The 13,692-nt window shown below is 61.1% G+C and overlaps 6 protein-coding genes across 8 annotated transcripts; 2 read left to right on the plus strand and 4 right to left on the minus strand.

The window, feature by feature from the left end:
• Positions 1-95: 95 nt before the first annotated feature.
• CHLRE_09g402300v5 (uncharacterized protein) lies at positions 96-1,100 on the plus strand. Its single transcript, XM_001695170.2, has 2 exons — positions 96-474; positions 669-1,100. Exons 1-2 carry the CDS (start codon positions 225-227, stop codon positions 686-688), a joined length of 270 nt encoding a protein of 89 aa, XP_001695222.1. The 5' UTR covers positions 96-224; the 3' UTR covers positions 689-1,100.
• Positions 1,101-1,189: 89 nt separating this feature from the next.
• CHLRE_09g402304v5 (uncharacterized protein) lies at positions 1,190-3,995 on the minus strand. 3 transcript variants are annotated; one of them, XM_043066067.1, is made up of 9 exons: positions 3,635-3,995; positions 3,555-3,572; positions 3,379-3,461; positions 3,097-3,155; positions 2,999-3,015; positions 2,744-2,803; positions 2,521-2,662; positions 2,120-2,315; positions 1,190-1,961 (listed from the first exon to the last, which is right to left on the minus strand). In XM_043066067.1, exons 1-9 carry the CDS (start codon positions 3,948-3,950, stop codon positions 1,788-1,790), a joined length of 1,065 nt encoding a protein of 354 aa, XP_042920773.1. In that variant the 5' UTR covers positions 3,951-3,995; the 3' UTR covers positions 1,190-1,787. The 3 variants fall into 3 exon arrangements, with proteins under 3 accessions (XP_042920773.1, XP_042920774.1, XP_042920775.1); XM_043066068.1 differs by lacking the exon at positions 2,999-3,015 and having other exon boundaries at positions 3,104-3,155; XM_043066069.1 differs by lacking the exons at positions 2,999-3,015; positions 3,555-3,572 and having other exon boundaries at positions 3,104-3,155.
• Positions 3,996-4,089: 94 nt separating this feature from the next.
• Positions 4,090-4,835, minus strand: CHLRE_09g402212v5 (uncharacterized protein). Its single transcript, XM_043066061.1, has 2 exons — positions 4,495-4,835; positions 4,090-4,249 (listed from the first exon to the last, which is right to left on the minus strand). Exon 1 carries the CDS (start codon positions 4,755-4,757, stop codon positions 4,557-4,559), a length of 201 nt encoding a protein of 66 aa, XP_042920776.1. The 5' UTR covers positions 4,758-4,835; the 3' UTR covers positions 4,090-4,249; positions 4,495-4,556.
• Positions 4,836-4,935: 100 nt separating this feature from the next.
• Positions 4,936-7,317, plus strand: CHLRE_09g402200v5 (uncharacterized protein). Its single transcript, XM_043066060.1, has 3 exons — positions 4,936-5,481; positions 5,794-5,849; positions 6,036-7,317. The coding sequence occupies exons 1-3, from the start codon at positions 5,066-5,068 to the stop codon at positions 6,038-6,040; spliced, it is 477 nt and encodes a 158-aa protein (XP_042920777.1). The 5' UTR covers positions 4,936-5,065; the 3' UTR covers positions 6,041-7,317.
• An 894-nt stretch (positions 7,318-8,211) lies between these two features.
• CHLRE_09g402150v5 (uncharacterized protein) lies at positions 8,212-10,225 on the minus strand. Its single transcript, XM_043066058.1, has 2 exons — positions 9,911-10,225; positions 8,212-9,575 (listed from the first exon to the last, which is right to left on the minus strand). The coding sequence occupies exons 1-2, from the start codon at positions 10,100-10,102 to the stop codon at positions 8,601-8,603; spliced, it is 1,167 nt and encodes a 388-aa protein (XP_042920778.1). The 5' UTR covers positions 10,103-10,225; the 3' UTR covers positions 8,212-8,600.
• A 220-nt stretch (positions 10,226-10,445) lies between these two features.
• Positions 10,446-12,915, minus strand: CHLRE_09g402100v5 (uncharacterized protein). The gene is made up of 5 exons (XM_001695060.2): positions 12,461-12,915; positions 12,244-12,311; positions 12,052-12,133; positions 11,747-11,817; positions 10,446-11,195 (listed from the first exon to the last, which is right to left on the minus strand). Exons 1-5 carry the CDS (start codon positions 12,566-12,568, stop codon positions 11,141-11,143), a joined length of 384 nt encoding a protein of 127 aa, XP_001695112.1. The 5' UTR covers positions 12,569-12,915; the 3' UTR covers positions 10,446-11,140.
• Positions 12,916-13,692: the final 777 nt, after the last annotated feature.

Here is a 13,692-nt window from a genome sequence, read left to right on the forward strand (position 1 = left end):
CACTGATGCCTCATCGAGTTTAGCGCTGAGTTTAGCGACCGTCTGGAATCCGATGCAATCGGGCGAGCGAGCTTGCTGCCCAAAACACTACTGCGAAAAGTCCTGCCTATAGGCAAACGAGGGTTAGCAGCATTCCTTTAGCAAACAGGAAGCTTTGCCCTAGAAACAGGAAGCTTTTCGCTTCCGCTTTCGCTGCTCTCCTTTCTTGCCAAGCTCTCGGCACCATGACGCTTGGGGAGGCTTACCTTAAGGACATCCTCCGTCCCCCGCCCACCGGGTTTATGCCCGAGAACGTGGCGCATCCCTACCAGAAGAGCTTCTACACCTATGCTACCAAGAAGCTGTTCCCTCGCCACTGGTTCCTGCTGGCTGGTTTTACGTTCACGATAACTCTCTACGGGACGCTCGACAGCCTGCGTGATGCCGGCAAGAAGAAGGCCTACGATGAGGCGGTGCTGGCGGGCAAGCAGCCGTGTAAGTTCTTGCGGCATTACCAAATACATGCACGACCTTGGGGCATGCTTCCGAGCTCGGATCGGCTGGGTTGCCGGGGTCCCGAAAGAAGGCGTGATGTGTCGCCTGCACGCTGCATGCTTGCTCGGCAGCTGTTCTCATGCATCATCAATGCAATTGCTGTTCTGAGTATCACCCTGGTTCGGCCCTCGCAGTCACCGCTGGTGGGCACTAAGATGGAATGGCGAGCCCCAGTAGCAGGAGCGGCCGTGGAGCTTCGTGGGCGCGGGGGTGCAGGGTAGCGGAACGCATGGCAGCGATACGAGGCTGCCACTGGCTTATATGGCGGTAGACGTATGTCAGCCTGTCCTGGCGGGCGGGGAGAGTGCCAGGGACATCAGATGTGTGTGCCGCCTGCAAGGACGGCCACGCTGTTAGCGGCGTCTATGCGGCGGGGGACACTTCCAGTGAGTGTTGGTGGGACAGAGTAGCGTAGATGCAAGGGATGTTGTCTCAAGATGGGAAGATGTGGTGCCGCAGATGGTGTTAGTCAGGGGCGCAAGGGCGCAAGAGATTGCATTGGTTACAAGAGGGACCTGCTGACGCTCCTCCAAGAGTGCGTCTTGGCACTGTAATCTTGTTGATTTCCGCGCTATTCCCCAGTGGCGCTTCCTTTTGGAGTGTGGATTGGGCGCTGATGGCGGCATGCCGGGAGGGCAGCTCAGGGAGTCAGGCTGTCGGCAAGACGAGTCCGTTCCGGCATTGTGTGACCATAGGTCAGCGGGCGCACATCCTCGTGCATATGGGAGGCCAAGGTGTACATGGAGACATGGATGGGAGACAAGCACGGGGTAAAGCCAAAGGTATAAGGGACTGACGGGGCGTGTGTTCACCCGCGTGTATGCGTGCCGGAGCGTACGGCCAGGCTGCTGACCCAGACGCCCGCTCCGAGTGGTGCCGGCGCAAGCTGCCTTTGTGGGCCGAGATCACAGCCATCACACTCGGGACTTTGCTTCTCACCACCCTCTGCTCTTGCTTGCTTGTACTAGGAATTCAACAGGAGCAAGCTGCCTGCCTCTCAACCAGCTTGTCAGATGCGGATATTTGTCTTTATTGAAGCTGGCAGTGACCCTGCCTGCTTAGGCCTGCTTCGTGTCATCACGTGGCATCTTTCAACGCGTGACTGACCACCACAACACAGCTATCTGCCGATTGCAACTTGTTCAGACGCAGCATATCACACGCACCTGCCAGCACACACTCGCCATCATACTCACGGCAGACTGGCACCATCACAACTAACTGGCAACGTAGCAAGCTGTCTGGACGCAACTCTAGACGGCGGCTGTGGGCTCGGGCCAGTTGTTGTAGGGCACATCAGCGTCGCAAAATCCGCCGTTGACGTTCATTTGCACGGCCAGGTGCACGCCGTTGGGGTTGTTGGCGGTGGGGCCGATGGGCACCTTGGCGATGGGTGCCTTGCCGTTCTTGATGTCGCCCTGGTACACCTGTTCAGAGAAATGTAAGCTAGTGTGAATGCACTGTAGTGTGTTCGCGGATGTGTGGAAGGCTGGGAGGGTGGTCGGCGGCGACGATTTAGCTTGGGCAGCATGAGCGAGTAGAAGCGACCCGGCCTCCCCTGGACCCGGCAGAAGCGCTAGATCACCTGCTGGACGCCCCAGGTGTCGGCGTAGGTCGTAGGCGCGGCGGGGGTGGAGTATGTACAGGACGAAGCGCTGGAACTGGCCGGGGTGGAGCAAGGGCGGCGCCACACAGGACTGACTGGTAGACCTGCAGCACCGATTGAGGAGGTCACCTTGGCGCCGGCGCCAGGCGAGTAGAAGGCCATGACGCTGGTCTGGCTGCGAGGGGGGAGGGGAGGACGAGAACGGCGGGTCCGCAACATGGGGAAAAGCGCTCAGTTGCCACTAAAGGCAGTACTTGCAATATGTGGGGTAACAGCTAGGTCTGTGTGGAAGGTAACACGCACAGCCCAACATGACGCAACGAAGGCGCTAGCTACCTGCCGTGCCGCCAAGCCGTGTAGCCACGCATTGAGCGACTCACCCCAGGGAGTTCGCGGCGCAGCCGGCGCACACGTTGAAGCAGTAGGTGGCGGTGGTGTTCGGCTGGCCGGCTGCCGTCCTGGTTGGGCGCAATGCGGAAGTACGTAGCCGCCCCGGGCGCTCCGCGTGTTGCCGTTTGGGCTCTGCTCGGGGCGGGCGGTCTTCCAGAACATGGTGTTGGCGTCATAGGGCGAGGACAGCATGCATGAGCTCAGAGGTGGTGCCGCTCAGGCCCGAGTAGGGGGTCAGAGGGTCGGCGGTGAGGGTCGAGTAGTCGCGCAGGGCTGCGGGCGTGCGGGGGCAGTAGGCAGGAGTGATAGATGAGAGGGGTGCGAGCAGCACTTATCAGCAGGAGCTAGCTTGTAAGGTAGTTAGGCTGCCTGCAGTGCCAACTCTATCTTCACCACGCACGCACACCCCATGCCATCCAGGCATCCACAGCACAGTTCACCATACACGCCCCAGCCACCCCCACTCACAGGGAAAGGCCCAGGCGCTGGTGCACACACACACACACACACACACACACACACACACACACACACACACACACACACACACACACACACACACACACACGCAACTTGATGGGCTTAAACCACTTGAAGGTGTTGAACTATTTGCAGGTGGGGCAGGCTACAGCAGGTGCAGGGAAATGCAGGTGAGGGAGGGGAGGTTACATTGTAGTGGGGTTGATTCGAGAGGCAAGTGGGGAGGCAAAAGGTAGGACACAAGCATGCATGGGTGGCGATCTCACGGACCTCTCCAGGCGCGCATGGCCCCAGCCACCACATTCACACAGTCGCTTTACATTACATAGGCATCAGGCGTACACCCGCCGATTCTATCCCGCACGCGCCCGCATAAACATCGATGGCGATGCGGTTGATGCACAGATAGTCGTTGACGACGGTGTGGGAATCATCGTGTAGCAGGCGTTTCCTGTGTCATCCCGCACGGCGCCTTTGATCAGGAACCCGCGCAGGTTGGAGCCGTCAGTGGTGGGGTACAATGCATACTTGGTCAGCTCATCACCTGGCACCGGCGGGTTGGCTGCCTCGAAGTATAGGTGCCCGCCAGCCACATGCCGCCCGCTTGGGCCCCGGTGGGCTTACTTGGCGTGGTAGCCCAGGGAGTACAGCATGTTGGCGGTGGCCGGGGGAAGGTGGCCAGGGGGAAGGTGGAGTAGTGGCTCTCGGGCGGCTTCTGCAGGCAGCTGGTGTTGGGCTTGCACTTGCTGCGGGCCAGGTCGGGGATGCCGACGGCCGTCATCACGGCGTCGGCCGGGCAAGAGTCGGGCACAGGACAGGCGGGGATGACGCCATCGTCATCAGGGCGATCCGTGGTGGGGTCGTAGATGTGCTCGCAGGTGTGGCAGGCAGGGCGGGTAAATGCAAGGTAAGGCGGGCTGCCGGTGATTGCGAGTGGCATGAGCAGTAGCTAGCCAGCATGGTGAAGGATAGGTAGGCAAATCGCGGTCTTCATTCGTGAGCAGCAAGCAAGCAAGCGTCGCTCGCTGGCAGCGGTGCATGCCGGTACGTGGAGGCGCGGCATGCATGGCTGAGGCCTGGCGCGTAGTGCACAGATGCACGCGCACCGTGGCAAGCAAACCCAAGCACCGAGCGATCCACCTGGCAGGGCGTGGCGTCCTTGCTGGCCCAGCAGCCCTGTTTGTTGTTGGTGAGCGGGCAGTAATTGGTGCACTTGTTGGTGAAGGAGCAGTCGTGAACCTGTAGTGTGTTCGCGTGTGGGTGATTGCAATGGGTTGAGGATGAAGGTGTGAGGCACGGCACCCTGCAGAGCTACTACTGTAGCGGGGGCTGAGAGCCGAAGGCACCATAGGGTTTCGCCCTTGGCCAGAAGGGGCGCCGCCACGCTGTGCAGGCCACGTGCGCCAATGGGCGCTTACGTGCCGTCACACCTTCTTTAGCACATCGCCTGGGACGCCCGCCCCCGTGCACACACACGCGCGCACCTTCTGCGACCCCTTCGTGGTTCACGTTGGCTATGGCACACACCAGCGCTGGCCCCCGCCGCCTACCCAGCCGCTTCCGCTGCGGCGCCCGCTGTCCCCAGGGCTGTCCCCTGTCGCCTCGGTGCTACTGCTGCTGCTGCTGCTGCTGCCGCCGCGAGCGCCCTGTCGAAGTGAAGACGGTGGGCCATGCTGCGCCGTCCTAAACAGCAGTGGGCAAGGAACTGGTACTTGGGCGTGCGAAACAGCTGGCGGCCAGGAAACATGTCCAAGATGCAAGTCACGCGGACGCAAGCTTTGCCTACGTCGCGAACGCTACGCTACGCTGTAAGACCCGCTAGGGCTCCTAGGAGTCTTTTGCCTTTTGGCAGTTCTATTGCCAGATTGCGTGCTGGTCAAGGCGTCACAGGTCGCAGGATGGCGCCCACGGCTGTCCTTCCTTTTGAACCTCTGTACGCAAAACGCTGCTGCACAGCCCCTTGTCATATAGCAAATAAACAGTATGTTGGCTTCCGCATTTACGACTGTTGCCAATTATCGCAGCCGCTGTTCGCCTGCCCCTGCAAAGATCGGCATGCGCACCGGTGTTCATCCACGCATGGTGAAGAGGCCCCAGCCCAGCAGGATTGTTGGCCGCGCGGGCTGGTTCCTGCGCCTATTCTCGCCGGAACCCATCCCACCTCCGAAGCCGCAACTCGACGTGGCCACCGTCGGGCTGTATGTCATCACCGTTGTGGTAATGATTATGCTGACAATGTCCATCAAGGCCGACATTGCGTCGGTCAAGGACGACCTGAACAAGAATATCTCGGCGGTCAAGGACGACGTCAACGGCCTCAGGTTGGACCTCAAGAGTCTGTCCAACAAGTTCGATAAGTTGGACGTGAAGCACAACGAGGTTAAGGCCAAGAACGCGGGGCTGGACCGGCTGGTGGTCCAGCTCCAGAACGACGTGAACATCGCCCTGCTGGGTAAGCGCGGGTTCCGGAGGCGAGAGCCGGGTGAGGGGGGGCGTAGGGAAACGGCTAGGAGGTCAGGCGGATGGATTCCATGATTGGCGGCCTCATCCGGGTGGGGGGCTCCGTCGCCAAGTGGGACTGGTGGTGGGGTCATGCAAGCAAGGTTCGGGAGGCCTGAACCGCCGCTGGGAAAGCGCGGGCTCTCTAGGAAGGCGTGGGTCGAACAGGTCAGCGGCGGGCGGCAGCACGCAGCAGACAGTGGGTGTGGCCGCAGCTACCCTGCTGCATCGCTTTCGTCTGACACCCAGCACACTCGTGTGACCTGTATGTGCCGGTCACGCAGGCCGCGTCGTCGCCGGCGGAGACTCGTAAGCGTGTGTGCACCTTCATCGATCACGAGTGAGTCACCGGTTGGGGCCCGGCGCGCGTTGGTCTGGGACACGCCACGTTAGGGATTGCTTGTGATGTATGTGGTGGTGTGCGCAAGTTCAACGACATCATCCGGGCGGTAGCAAGTTGCAAGCTGATGATGCATTAGACATCCTGAGCGCGCTGTGTTTGCTGCTTTCTTTACTACTGGCGCAGGCTGACGACGGACGAAGCTGCACTGGGGACATCCACAGCAGCCACTGGGCAGCACCCATGGACTGGAACGGACCGGGCTGTGTGCAACAGGCGACTTGGGGAGGCAGCAATGAAATGGTACCACAGCGCAGGGATTTCAATATTAAGCAGAAGTATTTGAATTTTGTTCATACAAGCGCCAGCAACATGTCAGTCATGGATGCGCAAGGCTTGCTTAGGCAACGGACTTTCTTTTATAGGGCGAGCACGTGAGCGCACTGGCCCAGCAAATGAAGGGGCTACGGCGAGATGAGGGTGTAAGGTGCCACGTCAGGTGTGTGCGGTGAGAGGTGTGAGGCTACTTCGGCCCGGCCCCCAGCATGGCACGCTGGCTTGCCATGCCAGTGAGCTCACGCAAGCACACTACCCATGTACGATTTGAGCGACACGTGTGCGAGGAGGCAGGCGTGTGCTGCTGTTTAGTATGATGTGCAGTATTACCTTACAGTATATGTCACGAGCGTGCTTGTGCAGGAACGCGTTGCGTCAAGGTTCCGTCACATTGTGGGTTGCGCCTGTGCCGGCATTCGGCGTTTTGGCGCGTTATATGTGGATATTGACACTGGCGCTGAGTGTGCGTTACTGTGTTTCGGTTTGGGTAGTTAACAATCCCTTGCCTACTATCACCACGTCTGTACTGCGCTTTTGTTTGCTTTAAAGCTTGTCAGAACCTGAGCATTGACGCGAGTGTATGCGTGTTTGCAGCCTGGACGGTACCATGTCGTACGGTATGGTAGGTGTCGTCTGCCTTTTCGCATGCGAGTGGCTGGCTAGATGGATGGCTAGTCTTGCGTCTGTATTAGACAGCACAAGGGAAACAGAATAAGGAGCGTCCCTGTGTGTGTGTGTGTGTGTGTGTGTGTGTGTGTGTGTGTGTGTGTGTGTGTGTGTGTGAGGTGAACGGTTGTAGACATGTATCTGTATACGACCGCAGAAGACGGTTCTCATTTTGAGCAAGAGTGCAAGCCGTGCATGCATCGAGCGACTCGCACGTTTTTGCTGGCGACCTGCACGGCCAGCTTGCTTGCCAATGATAAAGCCCTTGCAGCCCAGGGAGTTCGCGGCGCAGCCGGCGCACACGTAGAAGCAGTAGGTGGCGGTGGTGTTCGGCTGGCCGGCTGCCGTCCTGGTTGGGCGCAATGCGGAAGTAGCCGCCGCAGGGGCTCAGCGTGTTGCCATTGGGGCTCTGCCTGGGTGTGAGCAGTAGTTATCAGCAGGAGCGAGCTTGTAAGGTAATTAGGCTGCAGTGCCAACTCTCTCTTTCACCACGCACGCACACCCCATGCCATCCAGGCATCCACAGTCCACTGTACGCGCCCCAGCCACCCCCACTCACAGGGGAAGGCGCTGGTGCACACACACACGCACACACACACACACAGACACGACTCGATGGGCTTAAACCACTTGAAGGTGGGGCAGGCTGCAGCAGGTGCAGGGAAATGCAGGTGAGGGAGGGGAGGGCACAGGGCAGTGGGGTTTATTTGAGTGGAGGGGAGGCAAGAAGTAGGACACACGCATGCATGGTGGCGACCTCACAGCCCAAGCCGCCACAACCTCATGACGCGGTCGCCTTGCAACACATAAGGCCAGGGGGCCTTTTGAGCCAACCAGTCAGCCAGCCAGCCACGCCGTCATGAACGTTGCGTGGCTAAGATCGATGTTGGTGCAACGCAGGGGTCACGCTTGGTCAGCTGTGTGTGTGTGTGTTTGTGTGTGTGTGTGTGTGTGTGTGTGTGTGTGTGTGTGTGTGTGTGTGTGTGTGTGTGTGTGTGTGTGGTCCCGAAGCGCGGGCGTTGCCATAGCACCATGCCTCTGCCCAGCCCGACTGACTTCGTGTGCGCTGTGTGCAGCAGGCCATCCAGGGGAGGCAAATCAGGCCATATGCTGCTGGGGCGTCCTCTGCATATCCGTATGACAGATTGACAGTACCGAATATCTTCACGTGCGGCTGCAGGGCAAACCAAGCGGTTCCCTGTCTTCCGGCCCCGTGCCTGGGGGGAACTGCTCACTGCCTGGCTGATGGATGACGTTACTGCAGTGCTATTGGCTTGGAGATGCAGTATGCGTAGCTGCCTGGTGCCCGGTGTCGTCAGGTTGGCAGAAAGCGGCGCCGCGGCGGAGTCCGGAATGACCAGGCCAATGATGCTTACACTCGTGCGTGCAGTGAAAGAATGAGTGTTCAACGCCCGCTGGACGGGCCTCTCGGCATACCGTCGATTGGTCACAGACCACACGCCCAGGATCTTAGGGAGAGAGACGGCTGCAAGCACCACTCGCACAGCCTCCATCCTTCTGCAACGCATCGTACCACGGCGCGCCATCCACAATTGAAAACCCCATGCCAACTCACACGCTCCCAAACATCCACGGACCCACCATTCGCCCCACGCACATGCCCACATCAGTAAGAAATTTACGCACGGCGATCTGTGCCGTCCCAACACATGTGCACAGGGCAGTGCCACTCCATGTGTCTACCTGTCATATCTGTCCCACCTGGTCGCTACACCGCATCGCATTATGTCACATGTGCACCCTGTACTCGTTCATGACCACTCCGTTGGGCATTGCCCGGCTGCTCACGAGCTGCAGCGGCAGCGCCCCGTCGCCGCTGAGGGCCCCGTCGTCACCGCCGCTGCCGCTGCTGCAGCCAGCAGCAGTGGCAGCACCCATCCCGCCCCCGAAGAGCGGGATTCCTCCTCCAAGCACCACCGGTATCACCGACATCACCAGCCGTGTCATACAGCCGCCGCGCACGAGCTGCCATGCCAAGCCGCCGCCTCCCACCACCCACACACTCGGACGACCGGCGCCCCCGGCCCCGCCCCCGGCCCCGCCCACAACCTCGGCCCCGCCCACGCCCAACCCTCCGCTAGCTGTGCTGCTGATGGGCTCATCCCCGTGGCCTGCGCACGGCTCCGTCATTGCGGCCAGGGTCGGCGCCAACGCTGATGCATCTGCTGCTGCCTCTCCCCCTCCTGTAGCGGCCACCACCAGTGCCGGCTCTCCCCCGGAGGCCCCCGCCCCCGCCGGCCCCGCCGCTGCCCCCGCCGCCGCCCCCGCCGCCGCCTGCTGGGCGGGCAACCCCTTCCGCAAAGCCGCCACCACCTCCACGGGGTCGCGTGATGAGGGCCACACGTTGGCGAGGCTCAGCGCTTGCACAGAAGCGCTGCCGGCGGCGCCGCCGCCGCTGGCGCCCTGCTGCACTGCCGCCCCCGGCGCTGGTCGCAGTGGCTCGGCTCCGCTGCCAGCAACAGCCGGCGGCGCCGCACCCGCTGCCTGCTGCTCCCGGCCACCAGCAGCATCAGCACCACCAGCGGCCGCGGCGTGTGCAGGTGGCTTCCCAGAGCAAGCACTGGTGTTGCCAGAAGGCGGCTGGGTCAGGGGCGCCGTCTCAGCAGTCGAAGGGCCTTGCAGGGGCCGGGAGGGGCTGCGTGTAAACACGACTGCGGCCTTGCCCGGGTACGGCCACACGCCGCCGCCCAGCCGTATCGAGTCCTGTATGACGTACACGATTCAAATACAAATTCAGAAACTTGCACGGGGCCAATGTACGGCTCAAGCAGGCGTGTGCTGTTGCGGGTGAGGCGCGGGCGTTCGTACCACAATGAGGCGCATGCAGGGCACATGTGTGTGGGGGCATGGGCGGCGCCACCTTTGCTTGCGGGTTGCTTGCGGTGTACATACAGCTGGTTGTTTCATTAGAGCATCTGCTTGCTAGGTGTCTGTGTTAGGTGTTGGGTCGCCAGACACTGCGCTCCATCCAGTCCGGTACACGTACACTATCCACCCCCTGCCCGCAGGACCGTCAGCCTGCAACCACACTCCCACACCTCGAACGTTTTGCGGCCCATGACCACAGTGCCCACGCCGCGCAGGAACTGCTCATATCCATAGTCAGTTCCGTCCTCGAACGGCTTCAACCAGTCCATGCTGCCGTTTGGTCCCGCGATGAACCCGTCCACGCTCGCTGCGACGTAGTAAACGCAGTCGGCCAGGCCGGCAGAGCTACAATCATTGCTCATGCTTTTGCGTACAGCGTGCGGACGTGATATTTGCAGCGGCCGGGAGCGCGAACAAGGAATCGTCGATGAGCGGTTTGCTTTCAGTTGCAGGTGTGGCGAAATTGCACGCATTTGCATGGTTTTATGCAAGTTGTAACTGAGAGGCAGCGGTTGAGGCAAGTGGCTGTTCCCCATGCGGCCAGGCCCCGCAGGGCCCAATGCTGCGGGGCCATTCTCACCGCCCAGAGTCAGTGCAAACCTCGTCATTCGCCCGTGCCCCCACTGGCGCCCCTCCCCCACTGGCACACCGCCCACAGCCTTGTGCTTGTTTTGGTGGCCATGCCACGTCGGAACACAAGCGGCACACTTTGTTCCGTTACAAGCGCACAGTTACCAAGTCCAGTCCATTGCATGACGATTACACCACACCCCACCACTGGTCACATACTAACACAAAAGATTCACGTCCGGTCTAGTCTACGCGCACATGTTTCCATCCAGGATACACCCAACTGCGCCCGCGATAGCCACGTCCACGGCATGCGCCACCACTGCCATTGCTTCCTGGGGACCAACCGAAGACGTGGCTTCACCTCCACAACCCTCAGTCCCTCAGACTGTCAGCACCACCGAGAGCTCCAACCTGCTCGAGCACTCACCGCGGTAAGCCCATCCCAGCCAGCGCCAGCCACGTTTTTCCTGGGTCTGCTGGACTGTGATAGCTGTCCCGGTTAAGCACCCGCCGCCCCGGCCAGCGTCCTGGAACCAGGAGGCCGCAAGCGCCTGGCACATTTCGCCGCCGTTGCTCGAATGGCGCGCGGCGCAATGTAGCCGCTAACGCTAGGGTGGATTCCTGCTGCTGCCGCTGCTGGTGGTTGCGCCGCCGCTCCTGCGGCCCACAAAAGCGCCGCAATCTCCGCCGCGGCGTCCTGCTCCACTCTGCGCCTCCTGCCCCATCGCAAGAGCCGCCGCTGCGCCCTGCTCTTCTCGCGCCCTCCTCTGCTGCCTCGCTCTGCCTCCTCTGCTGCCTTCCTTCTCCTGCTCCCCCTCCTCCTACTACTACTGCCAGTACATGTCCTGGGGGAAGGCCGGCCCGGTGCGGGGCACCTTCCACCTGCGGGCAGCGGCAGCGGCGACAGGGCGGGAAGCGGAGCAGGTTAGCAGGCAGTCAAGTCCACGTAAGGTTGGGCGGCGCGACGGGGCACCACTGCCCTCTTCCGGATGGGCTCTGACCCCAAGCGACCGCATGCGCCTCCGTTCCACCAAGGCCCGTCTAGTCCAGTCCTGCCGTGGCTGGTCCGCACATCCACACCCACACCCACGCCCGCAGTGCTCGGCGCACGGTCCCATGCCGTGCCCATACTGCCCCGGTAGGCCACAGCAGCCCGCAGCCAGGCGTATTTCTCATGTGGCCAAAGCATGCAGCCGCGGGCCAGTCCCTGCCTGCTGTGCCTCTTGAGCGCTTCCCGTAACCCCGTCCCATGCAACTCGGTTGCTGCGGCCCGCACCTTGCGCCCCGGTCTCCAGTCCCTCTCCAACCCGCCAGCCCCTTCCACACCTCGCCAGCCCCATCCACCACGTGCCAGCCCCGCCCCCTCCCACGCGCCGCCAGCCTCGCCAATCCCATCCAGCGACACCTTCCCGCCTCCCCCTCCAGGCCCTCACCGCTTCCAGTGCAGGTTGTTCCACCACATGCGCTCCCAGCTGTCGTTCACCAGGCGCGGCCCGCCGCCCAGCTGCATGGACAGAGGGAATGGCGGGGCGGGGAGAGCATGCTTGGTGAGGTGCTTCATGTGACCCGTCGCTTTGATCGCCACAGCTATTTGTACATCATCATCATGCTTATCTATCGTATAAATGGAGCCCCACTGCCCCTCCGACGCCACCAGTGCTGTTGCCATGCGTGTCCGCGTCCCCGGGCGTGCCTGCTGTGACCAATACCGCGACCCCCGAAGTCAGCTTTGACCCACCAGCCACAAGTTTGGCTTCTTGCCCGACAGCGCTTCCCGGCGCATGCCCTGCTCATTGCAGCACGAGGCGAGGTAGTCGGGGCTGCAGGCAAGGCGAGGGACCGAGGAGGAACAGCTCAGGTGAGGAGGGCCGGACCCTCGCGGGTAAGTTGGTGTCGCGTACCGAGGCGTACACATGCGACCCAAACTTACTCCCATTTCCGGACGTGCAGCTCGCTACCGAATAGCTTGCCCGGGAACATGTGCGCCAGCAGGGCGGTCTGCAATGCAAGCCGCCACGAAAGTTGCCAAACATCGCCAGGGCTCAGCTTAAACATGCCGCGAGGGCCCAATTATTGTTTGGGTGCATGATATCTCCAGTTGGGATTGCGGAACCACAGATCCAGGCAAGAGCGGAGCAGCGACTCACGTTCGTCGCCAGGAAGAAAGCGCCGAACACCTCTGCGCTAGCGTGGGGGATCGAAGCTGGCCCCTTGTACACGTTCAGGGCAAGGTTGAAGGGGGGCTCCTCATCCATGTTTGCGACGGCCTAGCGGCAAAACAAAAACACTGATACGTAGTGTGCAGTTTGAGCTCGCTAGAATCAGTGCTTGCAATTACGTCCTTGTAGACCTTCCTTTGTCAAACCAGTCAATTTATCATAGCTTGGGCACTATTTTTAGGGGCATCGGTGACATGCAATCCGCTCACCGTTTTCGCCTTTAACTTGCCCGCTCATTGGGCTCATTATAATGTATTCTTGTGCAAAAATATACAGAACTCAAACTCAGACGACTTGCACGCCAAATAATGGTCGCCCTTCTCCTTTCCTCAGTGCAGATATGCGTGGACACAAGCTCGCTAGGACTGCACGTGCCGCAGAACTTATTGGACTGGCTGCAAATCATGCTTACACTGCAGCACTGGCGGGCTGCTGGTGCCACAGCACCCCACCCGCCGTGCGCCGTGTGAGCTGCCCCTGCCCCTCAGTGGATGCCCCCCGCCTGCTGGCGCTCTTTATTTTCCTCGAACTTTCAGTACTCGCGATTGCGTGCTGCAGCGCCCACAGCTCCTCACCAAGAGGAAGCCATGAAGGGTACTCAGTACTCACTACCCTCAGGACCTGAGGCGGGGTGGGCTGCACTGGCACGTGCGGTGCTGATCCTGGCTCAACAGGTGGCACACAGCCCTGCTACTTGAAGTGCTGGAGAGGCACGCAACGTTGGTGTCTCCACAGCCTTGCGGCATGGTCGCATGGCCGCAAGGTGAAGCTGTGAGGGGGGGAGGAGGCACGCATGCCCGGCAACCACCGGCGCCCGTGCCCCGACAAGCTGTGCCGAGGAGGCCGGCCTCATGGACATGCGATCACTGCGATCACTGCGATAGCTGCGATCACCGCAATCACCCCGCTCTGCAGTTAGCCGTATGGTTTCGGGGTAAGCCTGTGTGGCCGTGCAACCGGCTGGGATGCATGCACGTGGTCTTAATGTGTGCGTGTGTGCCGGCAGGATTGCCGTGTCGCTGTGTGATGCGCGCTGAGTCGGTGCCACTGGCTCTGTTGGCAGCCGATTCGACTGCAGCCCTGGCCCTTGAGTGGGCGCCTGACTGGGGCGCTGGCTGTGCTGCTGTTGCTGCGTCCCTCGATGCTGCCAGGCTACACGG

This window comes from Chlamydomonas reinhardtii, chromosome 9 (assembly GCF_000002595.2).
Source record: "Chlamydomonas reinhardtii strain CC-503 cw92 mt+ chromosome 9, whole genome shotgun sequence".
Lineage (NCBI taxonomy): Eukaryota > Viridiplantae > Chlorophyta > Chlorophyceae > Chlamydomonadales > Chlamydomonadaceae > Chlamydomonas > Chlamydomonas reinhardtii.

Coding starts and splice junctions, on each gene's coding strand:
- CHLRE_09g402300v5 (XM_001695170.2), top strand. CDS start 225: ATGACGCTTGGGGAGGCTTACCTTAAGGACATCCTCCGTCCCCCGCCC. Junction 475..668: donor GCTGGCGGGCAAGCAGCCGT/GTAAGTTCTTGC, acceptor CGGCCCTCGCAG/TCACCGCTGGTGGGCACTAA.
- CHLRE_09g402304v5 (XM_043066067.1), bottom strand. CDS start 3,950: ATGCCACTCGCAATCACCGGCAGCCCGCCTTACCTTGCATTTACCCGC. Junction 3,156..3,378: donor CGCCATCGATGTTTATGCGG/GCGCGTGCGGGA, acceptor CACCTGCTGTAG/CCTGCCCCACCTGCAAATAG. Junction 2,316..2,520: donor TGCGCCGCGAACTCCCTGGG/GTGAGTCGCTCA, acceptor CCCCCCTCGCAG/CCAGACCAGCGTCATGGCCT.
- CHLRE_09g402212v5 (XM_043066061.1), bottom strand. CDS start 4,757: ATGTTTCCTGGCCGCCAGCTGTTTCGCACGCCCAAGTACCAGTTCCTT.
- CHLRE_09g402200v5 (XM_043066060.1), top strand. CDS start 5,066: ATGCGCACCGGTGTTCATCCACGCATGGTGAAGAGGCCCCAGCCCAGC. Junction 5,482..5,793: donor GGTAAGCGCGGGTTCCGGAG/GCGAGAGCCGGG, acceptor CCGGTCACGCAG/GCCGCGTCGTCGCCGGCGGA.
- CHLRE_09g402150v5 (XM_043066058.1), bottom strand. CDS start 10,102: ATGAGCAATGATTGTAGCTCTGCCGGCCTGGCCGACTGCGTTTACTAC. Junction 9,576..9,910: donor TGGGCCGCAAAACGTTCGAG/GTGTGGGAGTGT, acceptor TACGTCATACAG/GACTCGATACGGCTGGGCGG.
- CHLRE_09g402100v5 (XM_001695060.2), bottom strand. CDS start 12,568: ATGGATGAGGAGCCCCCCTTCAACCTTGCCCTGAACGTGTACAAGGGG. Junction 12,312..12,460: donor CTTTCTTCCTGGCGACGAAC/GTGAGTCGCTGC, acceptor CTTGCATTGCAG/ACCGCCCTGCTGGCGCACAT. Junction 12,134..12,243: donor CTGCACGTCCGGAAATGGGA/GTAAGTTTGGGT, acceptor CCTTGCCTGCAG/CCCCGACTACCTCGCCTCGT.